The 22,624-nt window shown below is 45.3% G+C and overlaps 1 protein-coding gene and 1 long non-coding RNA gene across 6 annotated transcripts in view; one reads left to right on the plus strand and one right to left on the minus strand.

The window, feature by feature from the left end:
- Positions 1 to 22,624, plus strand: part of PRKCE (protein kinase C epsilon) — a 487,671-nt gene that overhangs the window by 429,402 nt on the left and 35,645 nt on the right. For all 3 annotated transcript variants that reach the window (XM_072768229.1, XM_072768231.1, XM_072768230.1), the window contains exon 12: positions 21,362 to 21,500. In XM_072768229.1, the coding sequence (XP_072624330.1) occupies positions 21,362 to 21,500 (139 nt within the window). The remainder of the gene's footprint in view (positions 1 to 21,361; positions 21,501 to 22,624) is intronic.
- On the minus strand, positions 705 to 20,165 carry LOC140600168 (uncharacterized). 3 transcript variants are annotated; one of them, XR_012003359.1, is made up of 6 exons: positions 19,398 to 19,929; positions 7,816 to 7,961; positions 5,309 to 5,432; positions 4,596 to 4,638; positions 3,143 to 3,253; positions 705 to 2,721 (listed from the first exon to the last, which is right to left on the minus strand). It is a non-coding gene; the product is annotated as an uncharacterized lncRNA (long non-coding RNA). The 3 variants fall into 3 exon arrangements; XR_012003360.1 differs by lacking the exon at positions 7,816 to 7,961 and having other exon boundaries at positions 3,143 to 3,746; positions 19,398 to 20,165; XR_012003358.1 differs by lacking the exon at positions 7,816 to 7,961 and having other exon boundaries at positions 19,398 to 19,630.

Raw genomic sequence — 22,624 nt, forward strand, 5'->3', positions numbered from 1 at the left:
AACCCCCCACCCATACCCCCCCCTTTTTTTTTTATCTACACACTGCTAAAAGGAAACTCAGAGTCAAAAGATAAGTAAATCACACATATTAATGTCTTAAACTATTACCTCCAATTGTAGGACAGTTACTGAGAAGTGGGAAACTAAAATAAGGTTCATCAGCTCACTCACTGATCATGAGGATAAAGGAATTTGGGGCAAGTGTCAAAAGCCCCACCCCAAAACAAGGAATTACTTTTTTTGGCCCAGGGGTGGGGGAGGAATGAATTATTTTACCTGTTTACTCTTAGAATCCTTTAAGAACACTGTATCACGTGGATCAAAAGCAAATGTATTGGTTTTAAGGTCATATTGTGTCTTATTCCTCCTTCCAACCTCTCTGGTATTCGGTGATAAGGTTTAGCACCTTCCCAAGTGCAAAGAAATCAAGTTCCAATAATGAATGAAGGAAAGGAGTGTTTATGAGGCACATGCCCATCTGAAGGGGAAGCAAACTCAAGGCACTGCCAAGTTCAAGCAACTGACAGTGTTCAAACAATTGCACCAAGTTTGAAAAGTGATTTTAAAATGTTTACTTATAAATGAAGAGATGTTAGTGTCCAACAGTGGACACTATACTTATTTCCAATTATAATAGTGTTTTTGCCTCCTGAGACACCATAAAGAATATGAATAGATAACCATCTAGAGAGAATCTCCTTTTAAATAATAACCTAATAAGTTGACATTAATATAATCAAGTCCCTCCTCCTCGATGAATCTTAGCTGGTCAGTACCCTTGATACTGCCCTATGTTCATTCACCAGTTGGAGATTCCTGCTTATGTTAAAAATGACCATGGAAATCCACAGCTCTGTGTTTATGTTAGAGCATCTGGGTAGATGAAAGAGATCATACTCTTAGTAACCAAAACTTCACTCCTTGACTTAACTTTCTCATGCTACAAATTCTTTAAGGCCAGGGGCCAGTCTTCCAGCTCTCTGATCTACATCTAGCAAAGGTCTTTACACAGTCAGTGTCATGAGTGATAAGGATGGACGTGTTGCATGTTGATATAATGTCAGGTGGCCCTGAACAATTAAAAATATTTCTTCACTAGCAACCTCCACCTAATTGGTAAATATGGAGAGTCTTGAACCATTTACACACAGTTAAATCTTTTCTGAAGGGACGCCTGGGTAGCTCAGTGGTTGAGCATCTGCCTTTGGCTAAGGTGTGATCCTGCAGTCCCAAGATCAAGTCCCACATTGGGCTCCCTGCATGGAGCCTGCTTCTCCTTCTGCCTACGTCTCTGCCTCTCTCTCTCTCTCTGTCTCTCGTGGATAAATAAATCTTAAAAAAACAAACAAAAAAAAGCCTTTACTGAAAAAAAAGGGATATCTCACTTGGACTATCTCCCTGGGGGGCACAAATAAGACACTTTGGTAAGTATTTGCAATGGTGTCTTACCTGCTTCAGCTACTAATTGTGAAGCAAAATTAGTCCTCTCTCTAGCAATTTATCAAGTTCTTCTTCACTGCCATATTTTAGTCCTATATATGTATATAAACTTTAGAAAATTGGAATTTAGTCGATTTCACTTACATATATCTAAATATTAGAATAAATGTCTTTGGAAGAATATTTGGGAAAACGGATTGAGGGGCAGTGCCAGAGTTCATCCATTCTCGAGAATTCAGTAATCCAAGTATTAGAAAGGAAAAGTAGGCATAGTCCCTATGATGTGGCTGACAAAGAGGATTGTTTGGTTTCTGATACACTGTGCTCCTCTAGAAAGTTCTTTGGAACCAGTCAGTAAGTGAACACAGAATGACTTTGAGGGGACATTTTTGGTAACAATGACTGAGTTTAAAATAAAAGTTTGAGTGTATGGGAATCAGTTTATCTGGAACAAAAGAATCTTTTCTGAAGTTGGCACATCAGACCAGGGGTTGGCTCTTGCCAGGCAGGGCTAGGAAGAGGGGGAGAGGAAAAGTCAGTTTCCTACATATGATTAACTATATATCATCAGGAGGGAAATGAATTAGTCACTGACTTTATCTAGCCAAATAAAACTAACTGATGGACTTTTGCCACTTTTTAGTATCTTTGATAATTCCCTTCTCCGAAGTTCACACACGCTAATAAATGTGGACACACACTAACAGTGCAGTGACACTTAGTAGGTACATAAATAAGGATCTTCTGAGAAAAACAAATGTTCAGCCTAGGACAATGAGTCATTTGTAATTCACATTAGGATTAAATAAGCATGAAAATCAAAGTCCATTTTATACATGATTACTACCAGAACAAAATAGAGTGTGAATCAAAATCAAGTTGTACGTGTCCTCATTGTGTTAAGTGAAGTACCTGCTTAAAATGATTAAAAATTATTTAAGGAAGTTAATCTGTGCAAACAGCATGGCAGATGTAAGCAACAGGGTTGGGGCTGCCAAGCCAGAGTACTAACAACCCAGCAGGTTGGTTCTTGTAGAGAGGGTTCAGGCAGTGTTGTTTGATCAGCTTGGCATCCGAGCTGTGGCACAGGCAACACAGTTTCCAGAAGAAAATCACTTAATGGATCTTTAGTTAGTAAATATTCCAAAGTGCTTACTGTCTTGGAATCCAACCACCTTCAGCCAACAGGGATCCAAGTCTCCTCTTAGTAGAGATGTGCATTCTCTGTCAAAACCACAGGTTTTTTCAGTGCTTGCTTCATCTCCAGCACCATGCAAGGTCCTGTGGAGATAAAAATTCAACATGGTGCCTTTATCCCTTCTTCATGCCTCCCTTGGGAGACAAACAAATAGGCATTCAGATTCCATTGTCATGAATACTGTGCCAGAGGAGATCCAGGTACCTTGGGACCCCTTAGGAGGGGGACTGAAGCTAACTAGGGGAGCCCAGGAAAGCTTCCTGCAGAAAGTGATGAGAGTTGGCCAATGAAGAGAGAGCAAGAGTGTTACAGGCAGAGAGAACAGTTTCTGCAAATGCCTAAGATGCATACCTTTTATTTGACATGTATCAATACTTAAATATCTATTTTCCATTTTAATGCCAGGTTAAAAGCTGTTTTCCCAGTAGTAACTCTCATAGTGTTCTTGGGTCTCTCTACAGAACCTGGCATGTAGTAAGAGTTTGACAAATGTGAATTTCTTACCTCTTTTCCAGAGCGTTCACACCCAAGGATGATACCACTGCAGCGGCCTTCCAGGGAGCTGGGAAGGTCAAGGGCAGAGGCCAATAGCACCAGGTCAGGGGGAGGGCAGCACTGAGGAAGACAGGGTGAGAGGAGGAGATGCTCGGGAGGATGAAGATGCCTCTCTAATTTACACTTTCCTGAAGGCCCAACAGTAATAGACTTCTCTAGATGAGATCCCTTGAAATATGGGTGTGATTGCTGAGCTTTAACAGCTAGCAGCAGTTTATGCTGCTTTAAGCCCCCAGGCCCGTAGCCTGGAAGTTGAAGGCCAGGAGATGGAAAGGCAGGGCTTGAGGGCCAGAAAGCCTGCAGACTTGCACCTTCCCAGTTAGCTCTGTGCTTCAGCTTCGACTCTTTATTCAGCTCCCAGGTCCATTCTGCTCAAAATCGTTGACCCGTGCCTTCAAACAATTTGTCATTGATATTTCTTTCTCATGTTGCTGAAACCCTGGACTCTTAGAATCCTCTTAATACAATATCCCTAGCAACGATTCCTCTAGGTTTTCATAGCAGCTTAGTGTTTTCTCTTATTTTGAAGTTGAAGTAGAAACAGCTGTATCAACTATTTAAAAAGAGAGAGAGAGAGAGAGAGAGAGATCGAGCCCTAAACCAGCATCTGATCCTAACCCCTCAGCTTCTGGATGTTCATGGGTCGTGTCAACACACCTTGTGTGGCTGCTATTCATTCTAGGCTTCTCTCAGGGCATAGAGATACACTACATTTCATATTGCTTACTCTGCTGCCCTTGACTGCTTGTCACAGTATCAGTTTTATGTTCTCCATCAGTTCTGTGCACATAGTCAGTGATCTACAGGTGCTTGTGAATGTATGAGGCTGAGCAGGGTCTCTCCACTCTCAGAGTACACTGGTCTGGCTCCTAAGATCATCCCAAGGTTGTAAGCCTCTGAGAGTAAGTGGCTGTCATTACGGGCAGCCTGCCTCCACTGATGAGTGAGGGGTTTTAAGATTGGCCTGGGACCCAGGGCTTAGTCAGGGGTCTTAGTGCTAAGCAGAGCTCCAGCTGACTTGCACAGAAAAGTAATTTGCTGGATAGTGATGGGGCAGGTCACAGATACAATGGGCAAGCTGGAAAATCCGTGAGAAATGGGCTGGACCAAGGAGGCTGGCATGGCTGGACCATGCCTCATAGCTGTGACCATGGGAAACCAAAGCTTGGTCCTGCTCAGTCTCTACGTTTCTGTCTCTGCCTCAAAAGTCACAGGAGTACCAAACTGGCCAAGCCTTGATGTTGAGTATCCTTCTGCAGCTCACACACGGGAGTACCCTCCTCACTGAAGCACAAAGTCAGCTATGGCGGAAAATAAAATCTAGCAGCAAGAGTACAGCCGCCATTCTATAATTCCTAGTTCTATTTCTTCATTCTGGTTTCCCCTTCTGGCTGTTGTTTACCATTGTGCTGCTCCCTTTCAGTGTTGCTTGTAATGTGGTCAGTCTGAAAAAAAAAAAAAAAAGCTGCAGACATTCAAATCTATTTATGGGGCAGACAGTCTTTTTTTTTTTTTTTTTTTGTAGTTGAGAGAGGAGTAAGAAACTAGTGGTTTCAATAATCAAGTTTGGAAATTGCTCATGAAGGGGAATTGGCACTACTATTTGTCAAGCACCCACTCTGTGCCAGAAACTGTAATAAATTTTTACATATTATCTTACTTAAGCATCACAGTAAGCTTTTGAAATGAGTAATCATTATCCCCATTTTACAGGTGAGACACCTGAGCCTCAGTGAGATTAAGTCACTGTATTCCCATATCATTAATAAGAAGTCGGAACCCGAGTAATTTGCAAACTCATGTCTGTGAGATGCCACAGCTTCCCACTCAGTCTCAGGCAGTTTTGCCTTATTAATACGTAAGTGGCATCATGGAGAGTCCCTGTTTTGGTGAATATTTCCTAACCCTTATGCCCTTGACCTGTAACCAATTTTCAAAGGGCTCCAAGTCTAGATCTCTGGTTGACCACTAAAAGTACGGTTGACAAGTCAATGAAATGCAGTTACTGAGAAGTGAGGACTGGACTGCCACACCTAATGACCTTCTGAACTGCATATTGGGGTGACCCTGAAGTGGGACCCCCAGAGAATGACCCAGCTATCGATATGTACTCACCTCTCCTGGCACTGGAGCAGGCACTGGGGATCCCGGGGAGAACACAGATCATGTAGCAGATGTGAGCTCTTCTTCAGGGAGCTTCCAGCTAGTTAGGAACTCTAGTGTCAATGGTCTCCACCACCTAGTGTAGACAAACATGTGCAATTAGGAGGTCACTCTACAGGGTGCAAATTCTGGTTCCCAGCCCCAAGCTAGCAGTGGGCATCTGGGCAAGGCATTCACCCTCTCCAGGCCTCAGTGTTGTCATCTATAAGATGGAAATGATGGTGGTACCCATTCCAGAGAGTTTTGGAGAGACTTAAATGAGATCATCCATATGAGGTGCACTTAGTAAATACTCATCAAATGCCATCACTGAACAGGTGGCTTGTGGCCTTCTCCTGTTTTCCCCTGCAAGTAGAAGCTACATCTCAGAATTCTATCTCTTATAAGTCCTCTCACAAAGTCCAGGCATTTAGAAGGTGCTCAGTAAATACTCATCAATTCATGGAGGAGAGATGAGGACATGGGTCAGAGTTAATTCCAGCCTAAATGTTCAGAGCACTTAACATACTATTTATTGTTATATTAACTGATGTCTTTTTCCACACTGGAATGTGAGCTCCATAAGGGCAGGGACTTTGTTTCCTCCTTGCCAAGAACAGATGTGCTACATAGTAGTTGCTCAGTAAATATCTGAATGCATGAATGAAGGGACTTTTTTCTAAGAAAGGAAAACAAGCTGGCTAGCCTGTGGCCAGCCTCTGCCTTCAGACCTCCTGAGCCCTGGGCTGATGATCCCACTGCCCCCCAGACTCCAGCCAGCCTTGGGTTCTCACTAGAGGCCACCCATGGAAAGCTGCCTCTGCCTGCCCCTTGCCCTAGCTCTAGCCAGCTCACCTGCAGGGCCCGGGGCACAGTTTTTCAGATTGGCAGCTGCTTGGTTTGATGTTGTAAAACTCACTGGGAATTGCTGCCATTTGGATTTATGATTTTAATTGTTTTATAGTTTATACTTGTGCCCTGCAGTGATTTTCCATTAAATCAGAACATTTATGTTTTGAAAAAGAGCAGGTATGGTTGTGCGTGTAATATATATAAATATCTTAACAGCTAATCTCTGGCAATAAAAAGTATTTAACAGTCATCAGCAGATTAGGAAATTAGCACTTGTTTAACCTCCATTTGGGGCTGTTAGTGCATGAAAATAGATTTTTTTTTAGCTTTGTAAGATGATGGATTTTGCATTTGTATATTCTTAGGGCTTCAAGAGTAATTGTTGACATCCATCTCTGTTAGCATAGATGAGTAGGTAAGAATAAATTGTGAAATTGGAAGGAGACCAACACTACCAGGTATAATCTAAGAAGTCACTTCAACTTACTGATTTTATGTAAATCATACACTATATACACATGTATTATACTATATATACATGTATGAATTACATAACATAAACATAAATACAAATAATTATACTAAATATTTGTTAACGTATATTAATACTAAGCCCTTTATTACATGTATATTACATTTCTACTTAGCTACATGTGTGTTTTTATTACATATATATTTTGTATATATAGATAATGTATAACTCCCCAAATCTCTCTATATATCATGTCTATATGTATAATTTTTATATATATATTACTTATATGTACCATATTATACCCACAATAAAGTACCTAGTATAATTAACGATAAGAGAGAGAATTACATGTTGCCTGTACTCATTCTCACACAGCATGTTACCTACTTTATTACGTATATACTTCATTGTATATACACAGGAACACATAACTCCCAACATCTCTGCATGTATCTTTGTCTATAAATATCAATTTGTCTCTATATTAGTAACACTATATACTTTACATATATAATAAAGGATATAGATAATGAAGTGTGTGTCATACAGTATGACTAATATAACATAGAGCTATGGTGTATAGGGAGATATTGAGAGTTTTGTGTTGTCTGGGCACCTCCTCACACACATGTTCATTACCTTTTTAGTTTCCACCAAAGTTTAGCATTTGCCACAGCACTTGCTAAAATAAATTCACAAGTCATGATTTATTTCAGAATAGAATATTTAGAGAACTGAACCACCAACAAATTGCTCATTTTTGTGTTTAATTTGGCCAGCCCATTTGCTTTTCGAATGAGAACTATACCTCTCATAGGCCTCCTCCCTATCTTTACTTGGTCAGGCTCACTCTCTGGCCAGTTAGCTTATACCACATACTGGGCTTCATTAAAAACCAAATTAAAGTATGCACTCTGTACCGGTAGAAACTGTTGCTTGTCATGCATCCTCATGGTAGCTCAAGAATAGTGAAATTGTAAATGCTAAATCTGAGGGTTCACTTTGCTCTATGGGTATGGCACTTGCCCCTAGTCCCCTTCCATGACCTTGATTGTAATGAAAGAGACTTTATTTAAAAGCTGGGTATCACTTTTCCCAAGGCAGAGATGGGTCAGCCTTTATTAAGTACCTCCCTCCATTGAACATAACTTACTACTGTTTCGTCCATATCTGTGGCCAAACAGCCTGCTCTAGTGTGAGAAGAAATGCAACTGGTGATTGCTGGCAAAGTCAGGGAATGAACGGCACTCTGAATTTTAGCTGAATGACATCAAGAAAATCCTTTTCCCAAGAATGGTCCTAGGGTTAAATAAAAGGAAGCGGGTGACTCAAGCTGATCCCAGAGGTGGGGTAAGGAGTGGCCACTAGAAAGGTTCTAGGCCCCCTCTAGCCAGGATCTGAGAAGTAGTATTGAGGCTATGCCTCCCCCCTCCACTGCCGCATCCCATCTCCTCCACTAACTCTCCAGAGTCTTCTCAATCATCAATCTATGCAGGTTCCTTGGGAGAAGTTACCCCTTAAACCCTAAGTACCCACCTTAGCTCAGTGACACTGAACAGATTTGCAACTAATTCAAAAGATTTATAGTTTAGGGGAGGGTGGTTTCTAATGAGAAGGAAGCCAAGAAATATCCAGAGCACAGTGACCCCCTTAGATGGAGCAGAAGGAAGGAAGTGCCAGGGAGGACAGCCAGAAGGCAATGGGCTCGTGGAGTGAAGAGAGGGGCCCAGGAAACTGGACTCTTGTCCAGCTGGGCTCCCACTACACCCACTAGCTGAGGGGAGGAGGAGGAGCCACTTGGTCCTGCAGTGGGTTTTCTCTGAGCAGAGCTCCTTCCTGCATGGCGACAGCTGCTGTCTTGTGCAAGGGCCATCTCCCAGTGTCACTGCAGAATTGTTGCTGCTTCTCTTTTTTCTCTGAGTGGAATTCTGGAATTCCCTTCCCTTCTTCCTGTTGGTGGATTTGAAGTTTATGGTTCTTTTCTTTCTGTTCCCTGGGCCAACCCTGGCACATGATACCTCTACTGATCTGGAAAAATGTCTTCTTGGAAAATACAATTTATCGTCCTCATTATCACTACTATGATTTCTAAATCAGAATATCTAAGCCTAAAGAGAAAATATCAAAACTATAAATAAGGGCAAACTCTCTCTGAACCTCAGGTGGATATTTGGGCTTCCTTGGGCTTCCTGAGTTTCCTCTCTGGTCGTCCCATTAAACATTGGGTTTGCTCACAGACCAGTCTTAGCCTACTTCTCTCCTCAGACTATTTCAGCCACACTCATTATTTCTCTAGCCTAAACTTTCATCTATTACCACCTGGTTGGTGCATCCACTTAGATGTCTCAAGTCACCTTAGATGCAGCATGTGTGAGCTGAGGCATCAGGAGACGCCTGCCCTCACTCCAAAGCCAGGACGTCCCAGGTGCATAGTCGCTGCCCGGTAAATATTCATCAGCTGGAGCAATGGAGGCTGGCTGTTCAATAAATTCTGCCAGATTTTGTGCTCCCTAATAAAAAGAAGGCTCAAAAAATAAATAAATAAAAATAAAAAGAAGGCTCTCCTTCACTGGCCCCCTGCTCCTGGACCTGTGTATCCTCCTCATCCATTGGTTGCAGGCCTAAGGCCATGACTAAATGTATGGGTGCAAGCACAGCCCTACAGCTGTCCCTAGCAGCATGTGTGCATGCGCACATGCGCCCACGCGCCCACTCACATTTCTGATCAGCTGACAAGCACCACAGAGTCTTAAAGCAAATACATTCTATGGCCAAATTAAACAAATACAAATGTAAGACGTCTTTATTTTTTTTAAGAATAATAAAATCTGTTTTCTGTCTCCTCAGAGGTCAGTCCGTTTTCAGCTCCCTGGCCTCACAGGAGGCCTCTGATATCCTCCGAGTAACTTGGGTGACCCTCCCTTCGCAGGAAGACGTGCTTCCCCTACATCCCCCTCAACTTGAGCAGAGTTACATTTGTGTTTCCTCAGCTCTTTGTCTGGGTGGAGGTGACCTGCGAGGTGCTGACCGCTCTTCTAGCACGTGGCTCCTTGAGTGGCTGGACGAGGAAGACCCACACTTAGTTTGGGCAGCTTCTTGCCCTGACCTTGAAGAGTGGTGTTGTGGCCTCCCCGTCTGGGAATCCTGGGCATGAGGATCTTATAGTCCACTTCCGCGAGGCTCCAGGCCACACCCCCTAGAAAGGTTATTCTTGGCCCATTAGCTGGAATGGCCCTTTTTTTGATGACGGAATGCTGGCTAGGTTTTGACCTCCGAATCGCTGGGCCCAGAAAAACACGAGCCCAACAGCCCTTGCCTTCTAAGGGCAGTGGTGACAGTGTCCCATTTGTCCCGCCAGCATAGGACTTATCCCAAGCATTCTGGCCTCAGGTCCACCTCTAGAGACCCCTCCTTGAGGACAGGGACTATGTCTTCTCTCTCAGTATCCTCAGCAACCATGGTGAGGCAACCATGAATACTGTGGAACATTACACAGTAGGGCCAACTTGGCAATGGATGCATTAGGATTTGTAGTCATGCCGTAAACTAGATGCTGAAGTGGACTTAACCACAGATCTGTCTCATCCAGGCGCTCAACCAGCAGTGAGTGCAGGCACTCTGCAGGGCTCTGGGGACTGCGCTGGGAACATGAAGATGCAGTCCCCGTTCCCATGGAGCTCACGTGAGGGAAACCATACACTCAAGGAAATAAGCAAGCGGAGTCATTACAGGTTGTGGTCGTTGCCGCAAAGGGAATGGCTGAGGTGACTGAGATTCAAGTAAGGGTTGGTGGAGGGGGGTGCATGGCTGTGGGCTGCTTCAGACAGGGTGGCCAGAGAGAGGCCTCCCTGAGGAAGAGGGTTTGAGTCAAGGACCTTAATGACAAGGGGTCTGTTCTCCAGGGAGTGGGGACAGCCATGTGGCACAGGTCTCAAGGCAGGAAAATGCAGAAAGAGACCCCTGACTGTGTGGCTGGATGCACAGGGAAGTAGTGACAAAAGAAGGAGGGGGGGATGAGGGTCAGCTCCAGAGTGGGAGCCATGCTCCTGGGCTCCACTTTGACCACCATGGAAACTGCCAGGGTTAGCGAAGGGGTTCTTCCTGAGTGTAACAGCAGAACAGATCAGAGGGTATAAGAATGCCAGATTCAGCTGCCTCTGATGGTTTGGGCCTGGTTTTAACAGTTTTTAATAATATGTTTTAACAGTTCCATATGGTATCTGAAAGTATTTGTTCAGGTTGCCTGGCTGCCTGGGGCCATGATTCACAAATTCCTCTCTCTACTCACTGATTCTTTCATCCTTTGACCAGAGGGTATTGAGATGCTAGAAAGGTTGGGGCACAGGGGGGCTTCCAGGCCCCACCCTCACGGGGTGTCCATTGTGGAAGACAGATCCTCACAGTGGGGCCTGTGCCAGAACATCAAGGCAGGAGATGGCCTCACGTGTGAAGCACCCAAGGCCTACAGGTCCAAGTTTGGATTATGAGGTGCGGTGAGGGAGGATGCTAACTGTCCGGTGGAGACCCCAGAGCACCTCACACACCACGCCAGGAAGCATGTTCATGGGGCGCCCCTGAGGAGTGCAAGGAGAAGGAGAGTATCGTCTGACTTACGTTTTGTATAAAAACGCCTGCTGGCAAGGGTTTGCTCCTGAGTGGAAAGGGAAACATTTGGTGTGCAACGGCCAGGACTGCAAGTTTAGACTTCATGGGCTCCAGCTGCCTTTGCTTCCCAGGATCTCAGACTAGAAGGGTCCTTGGGGATTAGCTCATCCAGCCGTCTCTTCTCATATTTGAGGACAGCGAGCTCTGAGAAGTGACTTTCTTGAGGCTGTCACTGTTCTTGGCCCAATCTGTACACTGACCGAACCCCAAATAGCCATTCTAAGTGCAGGTTGATTGACGGCCTGGAGAGGGACAGTGGAGGTGGGCGGGGAGAGGGGGGTAGGCGTAAATGTCATGATGGTCAGGGGTCCATCCCACTCACTGGGGACACAAGTCAAGGCCTATTTCCCATCAGTGGAGGTCAGGGTAGTATCTGGGAGTGTATCAAGTGTTAAGAATGTGGTTTCACTAACCGTGGATGAAAAAAAAAAGTAATTGGACACAATCATGCAGTCAGATAAGTTATTCTGCTGGGATTCCAAGCCTTAATGTACAGGTACGGCCCCTGGCTATGCGTTTTGGCTGCGAAGGGGTACTGTTTCACACCTCGGATTTCCATCTGCCAGTGTGGTCACCAAAGCCTGCTCTCTCCAGACCAGGGGTCATCGCTTTGGTCAAAGCAGCATTGTCTACTTATCAGTTACATCTTATGACCATGTTGCCAGGAGCCCAAAACAGCCACCACCGCAACAGAGGGACTGTGTTCTCAATCCCACAGAAGGGCAGGCGTGTAGATACAATCTTTTCTCCTCCCCCGCTCACCTCCAAACATAGCAAAGTGATTCAGACAGAGCATGGGAGTTGATGTCAGGCAAACCGACTATGTCACTTACCACCTGTGTGTCCAGGGCCAGGGAACTATCCCCTGGACCCTTTAAAAATGGAGGCGATAATAGTCCTGCCACATTCCTAGGCCGTTAGTGAGATTAAATGAGATAATGCATTTAAAGACTTAGATGGGGATCCCTGGGTGGCGCAGCGGTTTGGCGCCTGCCTTTGGCCCAGGGCGCGATCCTGGAGACCCGGGATCGAATCCCACATCGGGCTCCCTGCATGGAGCCTGCTTCTCCCTCTGCCTGTGTCTCTGCCTCTCTCTCTCTCTGTGTGTGACTATCATGAATAAATAAATAAAATCTTTAAAAAAAAAAAAAAAAGACTTAGATGGAGCCAGTACATAAAAAGCATTTGGAAAAAAAAAGAAAATGGTGGTTAACTATTTTGTCCTAAATGATTGAGCCTTTCCTATGAAAAGGCTGCAAGATTTCGCTGCAGACTGGCCCAGCGTGAAACATTACCACGGACTCTCAGGTAACAGCATAGCAATGGAGAATTTGAAATCATTTACCTTGGCTCTGAGGCAAATTACGCTTTTCTATTTGACAGAGAGGCGTGAGGTACACTTTCCTAGGCTTCGCGCTTGGGGTCCTATCTGGCCCAGGGTGGCACTTGCGTGACCTAGGGAGTGGTCACCACGGAGGGAGCCAGGAGGAAGGACACCAGCCGCTCACCAACATTTGCCACAACGTCAAGGGTGTGCTATACTGAAGGGGAAAACTGTCTTTCTTTGCATGTATTATTCAGTTTACGAAGGTGTTCAGCAACATCTGCCAGAAGAGCCTGTTTTCCCATCTGATTAACCACAATCATGTGCTAGTCTCCACTATTTGTCCAAAAACAAGCAGAGTTTCTTCATAACCAACCCGGAGGGCCTGCTCTGTGGTGATCCAAATAGTTGGCATCCTGAGAAGTAATCTTTCTAATCTCTTATCTTCAAGTAAATGGAAGAATTTGCTGTCGTCTGTGTGGCGTTTGGGCCTGAGCTTTGGGGAATTAGCATGCCAGAGAAATATAGCAGTGAGCCTACCAGGGAGAGGAGGGCATAAAAAATATAGAGCCTGGGCAAAGAAGACAGGGATCTCTTCTTTTGGGATGAGTTTTCAAGTCAAGCAAAAAAAAAACAAAAAAAAAAAACTTTTTTTTTTTTTTTTTTCAATTTTTTCTTAGGTGTGAAGGGCCTCCTGTGTGCCAACCTTTTGCTAAATGCTAGTCGGTTTCCAGAAGAGTTTTCTTGGCCCTTATTCTTGAGGCATCTATGGAATTGGGAAAATACAATTTCACAAGTAGGAAAGGATGATTTTTTTCCCCCAGATAAGATGGCTGAGGTGCAGGGGTAGGAAAGCAGGACTGCACCCAGCTTCTGCTGCTCGGGTCCCTGCTCAGGAGCCTCGGGAGTCTTGGTGCTCCCCCCACCTGTCCCCACCCCCGACGTTTCTTACATGATGATACCTCTCAGCCCAGGGCTGTTGTTGGGAGATGAGCGATAAGGGGTGATAGCACACAGTGAGCCACAGAGCATAGGGACAGATTCCCGCTGCTGCACAACTGCTCCCTGGCTCTGCAGAAGGGCCTGGGATGGTTGCTGAGCATCTGGAAGCTGTCACAGCAATCCTGACTGGTGACACCTGTGCCCCCACCCCCACCCCCGCACTCCCTCAACTACCCCACCTACCTTTGCTTTCTCCCCTGGGGCCACTGGTGTTTCCCTGCTTGCAAGGTGTCATTCCCTAGACCAGGGGAGAGGAGTCCGTGATTCTCTCCCTGGACTGGGTAAAAAGTTTCTTTCTGTCTCTCTCTCAAGTATTATTTGACACTTTCTCCCATATGTTATAGTGACATATGCTCCCTATTTTTCATCCCACAGAGCCTGTCTCTGTGGTTTATACACACTAGGAACTAATAAATATTTCTCAAATATGAAAGAGTTTTGGGGGGTCCTACTGACCTGCCCCCACAAGGCATGTGTATTGTAAGAAATGACTGTTGGAGACCCCTTGAGACTAGTAGAGTCCTTTAGTTACTCCTGGAGTAACTACCATGTATCAGGCACTGTTCTAGAACTTTCATATGGATTACATCATTCAATCATGGCAATATTATCCCCATTTTACAGATAGGGAAACTGAATCTCAAACATATTTGGGACTTTCTTGATGCTCTTTTGAATTTCTGGAAGTGATCTGCACCCCTGCCTCAAGGGAGTCTTGGTTATACCATCGTGCCCCAAATCACTCCTTCCTTGTCAGCAACTGTGATCTCTCAGCTTCTGTATTCCCCTTCTCACCAAGAAGCCCACCTTTTTAAACCCAAAGGAATTTGGGTCCCAGCAGCAGATAGAGATTTCCAGCTCATGGATCTTACATTTGATCTGAAAGGTGGTTTCAGGCAGTTGTGTAGAGTTAGCCCAGCACCGCATCTTACCAGCCATGTGAGCCTGAGTGAGCTGCTTACCTTTCCTGAGCCTCGATTTCCTAAGATGTTTAAAAAGGTGGCTTAATTGTACCAAATGTCAGCAGGGCTTGTGTGGTCAGGCTTCCTGTCTCCCAGGACAAATGTCATAGAGGACATTCCAGGCAGGTGCACCCTTTCCTGACAGCCTTGCTCTCAAATTCCTATTTGGCTTAATGACCTGGGCCAGACCATCTTGGAGACTTGATCACTGTTTAAGACTTAGAGCAGTAGTTGTCTACCAGCAGTCCTACAAGGGGCATTTGACAATTTCTAGAGCCATTTTGGGTTGTTAAAACTGAAGGTGGGGGGCATTGATAATAGCATCTAATGTGCATAGGTCCACTTGCTACTAGGCATCCTACAATGCACAGGACAACCCCCCACAACAAAGAGTGATCCAGCTGCAACTGTCAATCCAGCTTCGAGGCTGAGACACCCAGGAGTAGAGGGCACTGCATAGCCAGTTCCTTACCATCTTTCCCCCAGCTCACTGGGACCTCTGGAAGCTGGGAGAGAAAGGGAGTTTCCATGGAAGTTCTCACAAGTCCTCAGTCTAGTGGAGAAGACACAGTAAAGTAGCCTTCAGTGGGGTTCTGAGTGACAAGGGCTATGATAAAAGGCTATGAGGAAAGGCTGGTAGTGCTGAGAGGGACCCCCCCCCCCCAATCAGAGATTAACAAACATGCTCACTATTGTCACTGTTCCTTAGCATTGTTCTTAAGCTTCTAACCAACACAGGCAAAATAAATAAATTAGAAATGTAAACACCAAAAAGGAAGAAGTAAAAAAGATCACGAGTTACAGATGATTTGGAAAATCTAGGAGAATCAACTGGAAAACTCCTTTGCAAAAATAAAGAACATTGAAATAGTGGCAGCGCATAAAATGATAAGGAAAAATTAGTAATTAGTACATAGTACATACATATGCAAGCAGATAAGTGATATGATGGAAGAAAACACCCCATTTGCAATAGGAATTTAAAATATAAAATAACAACTTAGATTCCTTAGAAGTGGGTTCAGGCACGATTATCCTAAAAACCCCAGACAGCAGTGCTTGCTTTAAATAAGAATGAAGTTTATTTTTTTTTTCATGAGTGTTATCTGGTGGTGGGAAGTCCAGTGACCATTCCTGGGACTTGGTCCTTTGCTTTATGGTTGAAGGTGGGTGCTAGGCCTCCAGGCATTATATCCTCATTCAGGCAATAGTTAGAGGAAGGAAAGAGAAGAGTAAGCCTCTTCCTTTTGAGATTTAACACAACTGACTGGCTAGAACTTGGTCATATAACCACACCCAGCTGTAAGGAAGGCTTTGAATTCCAGTTTATAGCTACATCATTATGTGCAGGGCTTCAAAAAAAGACAACAAAACAAAACAAAAATGGTGTTCTCTTACTAGGGAAGAAAATGAGAATGAGTATTGGGACAACCAACAGACTGCCATTAAATATAACAAGAAATGCACAAGATCTATAGGACAGAACATTAAAATGCCCCAAAAGGACACAGACAAGGCTTTAATGAATAGAAAGACAAACAATATTACTGGATAGGAAGACTTAACATCGTAAAAATATCAATTCTCTCTGAGTTAATTTATAACTTTAAACATGTTCCCAATAAAAACATCATCAGGATTTTTTTAAAACAAGACAGATGATTCTAAAGTTCATATGGAAAAATAAACAAGAGTAGCCAGGAAATTTTGAAAAAGAAGGAGGCAACCAGCCCTATTGGATGTTAAAAAATGTATTATAAACCTACAGTAATTTCAAAAGTGTGGTATAGATCAACATCACTGAAGGACGAGTGCAGGAATAAGTCCAAATACTTATAGGGAGCTAGAACCAGTATTTGAAAAGGGTGGTTGGTTCAGTCAATGAGGAAAAGGTGGACTATCCAACATGTGGGATTGGAAATAGAGTTGGATCTCTACTTCACACCTTTTATCAGGCCAAATTCCCAATACATCAAAGACTTATGTTTATAAAATGAAAGCATTAAAATACAAGGGGAAACCTTGGGAGAATGTTTTTGTAACTTTGAAATGGGGGAAGCCTTTCAAATTAAGACATGAAACCCAAAAACCATAAAATAAACCACTATAAACAATGTCAAAAATTAAACTGGGACAAGAATTTGCATTTCTTATGCCATTCAAAGTTCATTTCCTAACATAGAAAAAGCTCCTTAAAAAAAGTTAGAAACAAACACCATGAAAAAAAAAATGGCAACAATTCACACGCAAAAAAAAAAAAGCTATCTTTTAAATAAATGAAAAAATGCTCAAACTTGCAGAGAAACTTAAGAATATACTGAGATAGGAGCACCTGGGTAGCTCAGGCGTTTAAGCATCTGCCTTCAGTTCAGGTCATGATCCTAGGGTCTTGGGATCAAGCCCCATGTCAGGCTCCCTGCTCAGCAGGGAGTCTGCTTCTCCCTCTACCACTCTCTCCTCTTGTGCTCTCTCTCTCTCTCAAATAAATAATATCTTTTAAAAAAATAATATATCAAGATACTGCATTCACCTTTCAGACTCCCAGAAACTTAGTAACGTACCATGTTGGGAAGAAGGCATTATCCCCTAGTGCTGATAGAAGTGTAAATCTTTCAGCTCTAAGGAGGGCAGTTTGGCAACATCTATCAAAATCCACATTCCTGTTCTGATTCAGAGATTTCTTTTCTAGAAAATAGGTACAATTACCTTCATATATCTATAAGCTTATTCACAGCAGTGCTGTTAATAATAGCACAATATTGGAGGCAAGCTAAATGTCCCCCAATAAATATGGTAGAGTGTTATATAGTCACAAAAAAGAATTAGGAGCCTCTTTATGTGCTAAGACAGAAAGATCTCTAATATATATTAAGTGGAAAAAGTCAGGTGCAAAAGAGTGCATGTAGTAAGCTCCCAATTAACTAAAAGGAAGGACATGAATATATAGTCACACGTTCTTTTTTGTGCATAAAGTGTGACCAAGATAATACAAGAGGAATGAATAAAATACAATTGCCTATAGGAGGAAAAGTGTCTGGAGCGCAGATGCAGGAGGGGGAATTTTTACTGTATGTCCTTTTATACTTTGGATTCTAGATCACATGAAGGTATTACCTGTTGAAAAAAATTGAATGAAACAATTTAATGAGTAAAAACTAATCTTATTAACTCATATATAGGGGAAAGGATTTTGCTGTATTTTTTTCCACTCTTAAAAAAAATGACCCCATTCCTTAAAAAATGTCCCCAGTCCTCAAAAGTACCCTGTCTTTGTATTTGAGGACTGATAGGGATTAATAACTACGCAGAGGTCCCTTTTTGCAAAGGTGTCAGTCCACAAGTTCGATGAGTACCTACTATGTGCCCAGCCCCTGACCTGAGTACCAGGTGGAAGTGTGGAAGCAGCAGGCCTTTGTAGGGTTACAGCGACTTCCTCCACGAGGGAACGGAGTTAGAGGGAACCAGGGATTCTGTTTGCCCACCTGCAGACATGGGAGTCCTTGAGGGGCCAACCCGTGTGCCCTGCTCAGTTACGGCCCCTCCTGGGAAGGAGAAAAGCCCACTCATCCTGTCGTGCAAGCCAGGCCCTCAGAGCCAGTAAGGCTGAGAAAGGATTGTCCCTGACCTTCCCAGGGAGGCTTTAGAGACTCCTCAGGGGTCTAATGCCAGCAAATGGGGACATCCTGGGGCAGGATCCCAAAGGGGAAAGTTGGGACTCCAGGGCAGCAGTGCTGCTAGGGAGGAGGGAGGGAAAACCAGAAGGGCCTGAGCAGCAAGCAGAATTTCAGAGACCCCATCCTCCTTCAGCAGCCCTTTCCCCCCACCCGCCCTGTAGGGGAAGGATGGCCTTTCCTCCAAGGGAGCAAGCCTGGCCCTGGGTGGCCTTGGCTCTTCCATCCACTGAAACCCCGCTCCAGAGCTCACTGCAAGCCCAGTACCAGTCATGTTTGGTCCCAGCTGTGGGTTTTTTGTTTGTGTGTGTGTTTGTTTTAATGAGACTGAAGACTTCCAGAGGAATCAAGTTTTAATAATGGCATTTCTGGGCCCCAGGGGAATTTCCAGCTGCACTCATCTTCCCCATCACAAAGGAAAGGAACATAAGTCACTGTCTTTTCCATGGGATTTGGTTTCAGGTGGGGGAAGCAGAGCTTTAGAGAAATACAGCAGAGGGGAAATTTGACGAGGTAAGTAGTGGCAGGATTCCTGGCATCAGCAGTGGGACCGCATGAAGACATGGTTTGGCCTAGGGCCTCTCTTCCCCACAGCAGAGGGGCAGCTGCCTGCGGACTGCCTGGCCCTCATGGTCCCCCTGGGCCCTCAGCATGGGGCAGCTGCTTCCCTCAGGGAGAAGAGGGGACAGGATTGCAGGAAGAGGATGGTGTGCATCTGAGCCAGGACAAGGGCAGACAAAGAGCAGATGGGGAGAAGCAGCCATCCCATCTTCTCTTGTTCCAACTAGGAGGCCTAAGCAGAAGGAGATACCGAGCTGACTTTTCAGAAGGGCAAAGTTCAGGCAGGCTTGGAATCTTCCAGACCTACTCCATTCCTACAAAGTGGAATGCCCCCTTCTGACACGTCTTTAAAAGAGAGGGCTTTGAGAGGTAGCATGTAGGGTCCTTTCTCAAATCAGGGCTGGTGGCTGACATTGGAAGAAGTCCCTCAACGCGAAGGAAGGGAAGGAGTGTAAGCACACAGAGGCAAGAGTACCACCCTTTGGAGCAGGGGACTGAGTTCAAGTCCCAGTTAAGTCAACCCCCTTGTCACCTTTCAGAAATCACCTACGTTCTTCCGGCTTCCATCTACTGACTGCTGCCACGATCATAGCAAAGCATGCTCTTCTGAACCCTCGGTGTTGTTCAGAACATGAATGTGGTTTGTGGACCACAGAGGTGCTTTCCACCTTTGTTATGCTGTTCCTAATACACGTGTTGCCATGGCGATCATTGTGCGTGCATGTGGGTAGGGCAGTTCTAGATTTAAGAGGTGTGAGGGGCTGTAGCTCAGCAGGGTGCGCGGTTCACCCCCCAGGGACTCCCACATTTGCAGGCAGGCAGACAAAACCCCTGGTCCCCTCTAACTCCACTTCCTCGTGGAGGAAGTGGGTGCAACCCTGTAAAGGCCTGCTGCTTTCACACACTTTCATTTCCGCCCTTCAGACAAGCAGGAATGGGTCATCCCGATTTGATAGACAAGGTAATATAGACTGGCAAGGTGACTTCACCAGGGCCATGCCACCATCGGGATTAAAACCCAGGCCACCCATGCCCACGTCAGCGTCCCTCTCCCTTCCCTCCCACCCTGGCTGATGCTGAGCCTTGACTACACACGGTGGCCGGGGTGGGAGGTCAGGGAGCCCGGTCCCAGTGGCTCGGCTTGGTTGGGCTCGCTTTTCTTTCTGTAGTTCACAAGCATCTGCTTAGAACAGCATATTTTATGAGCTTTTCTTTTCTCAAGAAGTCCCAGCTGTAAGCGGAAACAGGGCCGCGGGTGCAAAGCAGGCAGGCCCTGAAATGCTTCCTGCCCCACCTTTGCACTCAGGCCTGGATTCCTGATGGTGGCTGGAGTTCAAGTCCAGAAGCCAGCAGGATTGCAAGAAAGGCCCCTCTTGCTCTGTGTGCAGGGCAGTGGGCCTTCTTTGCAATACCTACCCACCCCTCTCCAGCCCAGAGTGGCTATTGAGAGAGGTCCAGGGTGGCCACCTCCATCTGATGGTCTGGGTCCTTCTATGGGACAAGTGTGGGCTTTGCAGATTTGGTTGGTAGGGGGATTCTTACCCAGAACTTCAAATTTTATACAAGATCTTAGCACCCCACGCTGTAAAGCAGGACGTAAGAGAGCTACTCTGGCTGAGGCCAGCAGGCCCCCATCCCCCGGGGCCCACACTCACTGCACAAAACCACCTGGACTCTGTAGGCCCTGGTTGTTGCCACCAGCCTGTCTTCCCTCCTGTCCCCAGACCCTTACCCCCTTTGCCTCCTGGCCCTGTGAAGACTGATAATAGATACAGGTTATGCTCACACAGGCAGGTCTCCTACTGTCCTCACTATGAATTTCAAACTCCTCTTGCATTCTAGGCTCTTCGGGGTTTCAACATGACTGTCTTGCCCCACCATTCACCAAGGCCCAATTCTCTGGTCCCTTCACTGCCTTTGACACCCACCATGTTGGCTTTCCCTTCCCTCCCACCTCCTCCCAAGCTTCCCTTGAGAGTCACGTTTTCCTGAAGCCCTCCCAGCCTTCACCAGCCATCGGTGGTCTCCCTGTGACACAAGAGCTCACATAGTCAGCGTTCTGTAAAGTCGCGTCAGATTCTTATGTGGTTTTATCTGAGTCACTAATGTTAAGAAGCATCAGTCTTGGCCCTCCAGCCAATCCCTATAGATTAACTCATTAAGGAAGGGAGATGAGTTGCTTATTTCTCTCATGTCAAGGTCTAAAAAATATGAACTTTGGCACACAGTACAGCTTTAATAAATAACCACTGATTTTGTGAAACCGCAGCGGTCTTGAGATATTCCTGGTGTTACTGAAGCTCCTTCTTCATGGTAGAGAGAATGGAGGCACCTTTGGGGGTCAGCCAGTGTGGGCGAGAGCCCTGGCCTGAGATTGGTTGCCAGCAGTCAAGCCTCCTCAAAGGCTTTCCTTCTGTAGCAGATTTCCCTGAGATGCACAGATCTCTCCCTACTCAAGGAGGCCCTCGTGGGATGGCTGAAGCATTAATCTTGTGGGTCTGGGCCATCTTGCAGGGATTTGAAACTGGACAACATCCTTCTGGATGCAGAAGGTCACTGCAAGCTGGCCGACTTCGGGATGTGCAAGGAAGGGATTCTGAACGGTGTCACAACCACCACCTTCTGTGGAACTCCTGACTACATCGCACCTGAGGTAGGACCGTGTGCAGGGAGTCACCTTCTCCTGCCAGGGTGGAGGCAGTTGGGGGGCGGGGTTGTTCCCTTGCACTGAGGTCACCTCGTGGTGCTGGGCAGAGGTGCTAGAAAACCGAAGGGAGTCTAAGGGAGGTGGGAGAGGAGGAAGAGTAGAAGGCTTACTGATTTCTCCATAAGAAAGTGGTGGTGATGGAGGAGAGAACAGGCAAACCGTGAGCAACAGGCCATTCCCCACACCTGGGCAGGGCCTCACTGGGCATTACCCTTCCATTTCAGGCCAGAACCACCAATGGAATAGGACCAAGAGAACTGTGCAGACTTGGGTCATTGTTTTCACTTCTTAAGAGCCAGAATAAAGGAGCACTATCGATAAAGGCAGCGATTAGCTCCATCAGCTGTAATGCACCTGCAGTAAAACCAGGAATAATTATTTGCCATTTCTAGTGTAGCAGCGATTCTGCAGGGCAGGTGCGCAGGGTCGAGCAAGAAGAGGAAAGCGTGCCTCGTTATAAAGGTAGATCAGAGACGTTAATTGGGAGCCTCACCAACAGATCGCCTTTTGTGAAGTTGTTTGGATGTTTTGTTCAACGTAAAGTGTGTATCTGCCTCGAGTTTCTCAAGTCAATCTTGTCTAGGCTGAGAGATACCTAGTGTGATATGATTAAGATTTGAGACAAAGTATGCGATAGATACTGAATAAAAGTGGCCTTGAGTGTTCTGACTGTGTAAAATGGGAAGGAGATACCAACCCCCCAGTCAGCACTACCCGTTGCGCGTAGGTGTTTGTTCACACATTCGGATTGCATTTCGTTTCAGTGGCCATTGTTTGAACACCTGCTAGACACAAAGCAATGTGAGGATGAAGAATTGACTAAGCACACCTCACTCTCCTACAAGAACTTCTGGTGTAAAGGCAGTGGCCTCTAAATAAACAGCTAATTAAGCAGAATAAATAGATAGAGGAGACAAGATGGTATCCTCATAAGGGATAAGGGAAAGCTTCCTGGGACACCTGCCAGATGAACTGAGTTGTCCAGAATCCACAGCATTCTCTTTGGTGGTAGGGATGGGAAGCATTCCTGAAAACAAGGAGGATTGAAGGTGGGGGCAGGGCAGCGCAGG

Source organism: Canis lupus, chromosome 11 (genome assembly GCF_048164855.1).
Source record: "Canis lupus baileyi chromosome 11, mCanLup2.hap1, whole genome shotgun sequence".
Lineage (NCBI taxonomy): Eukaryota > Metazoa > Chordata > Mammalia > Carnivora > Canidae > Canis > Canis lupus.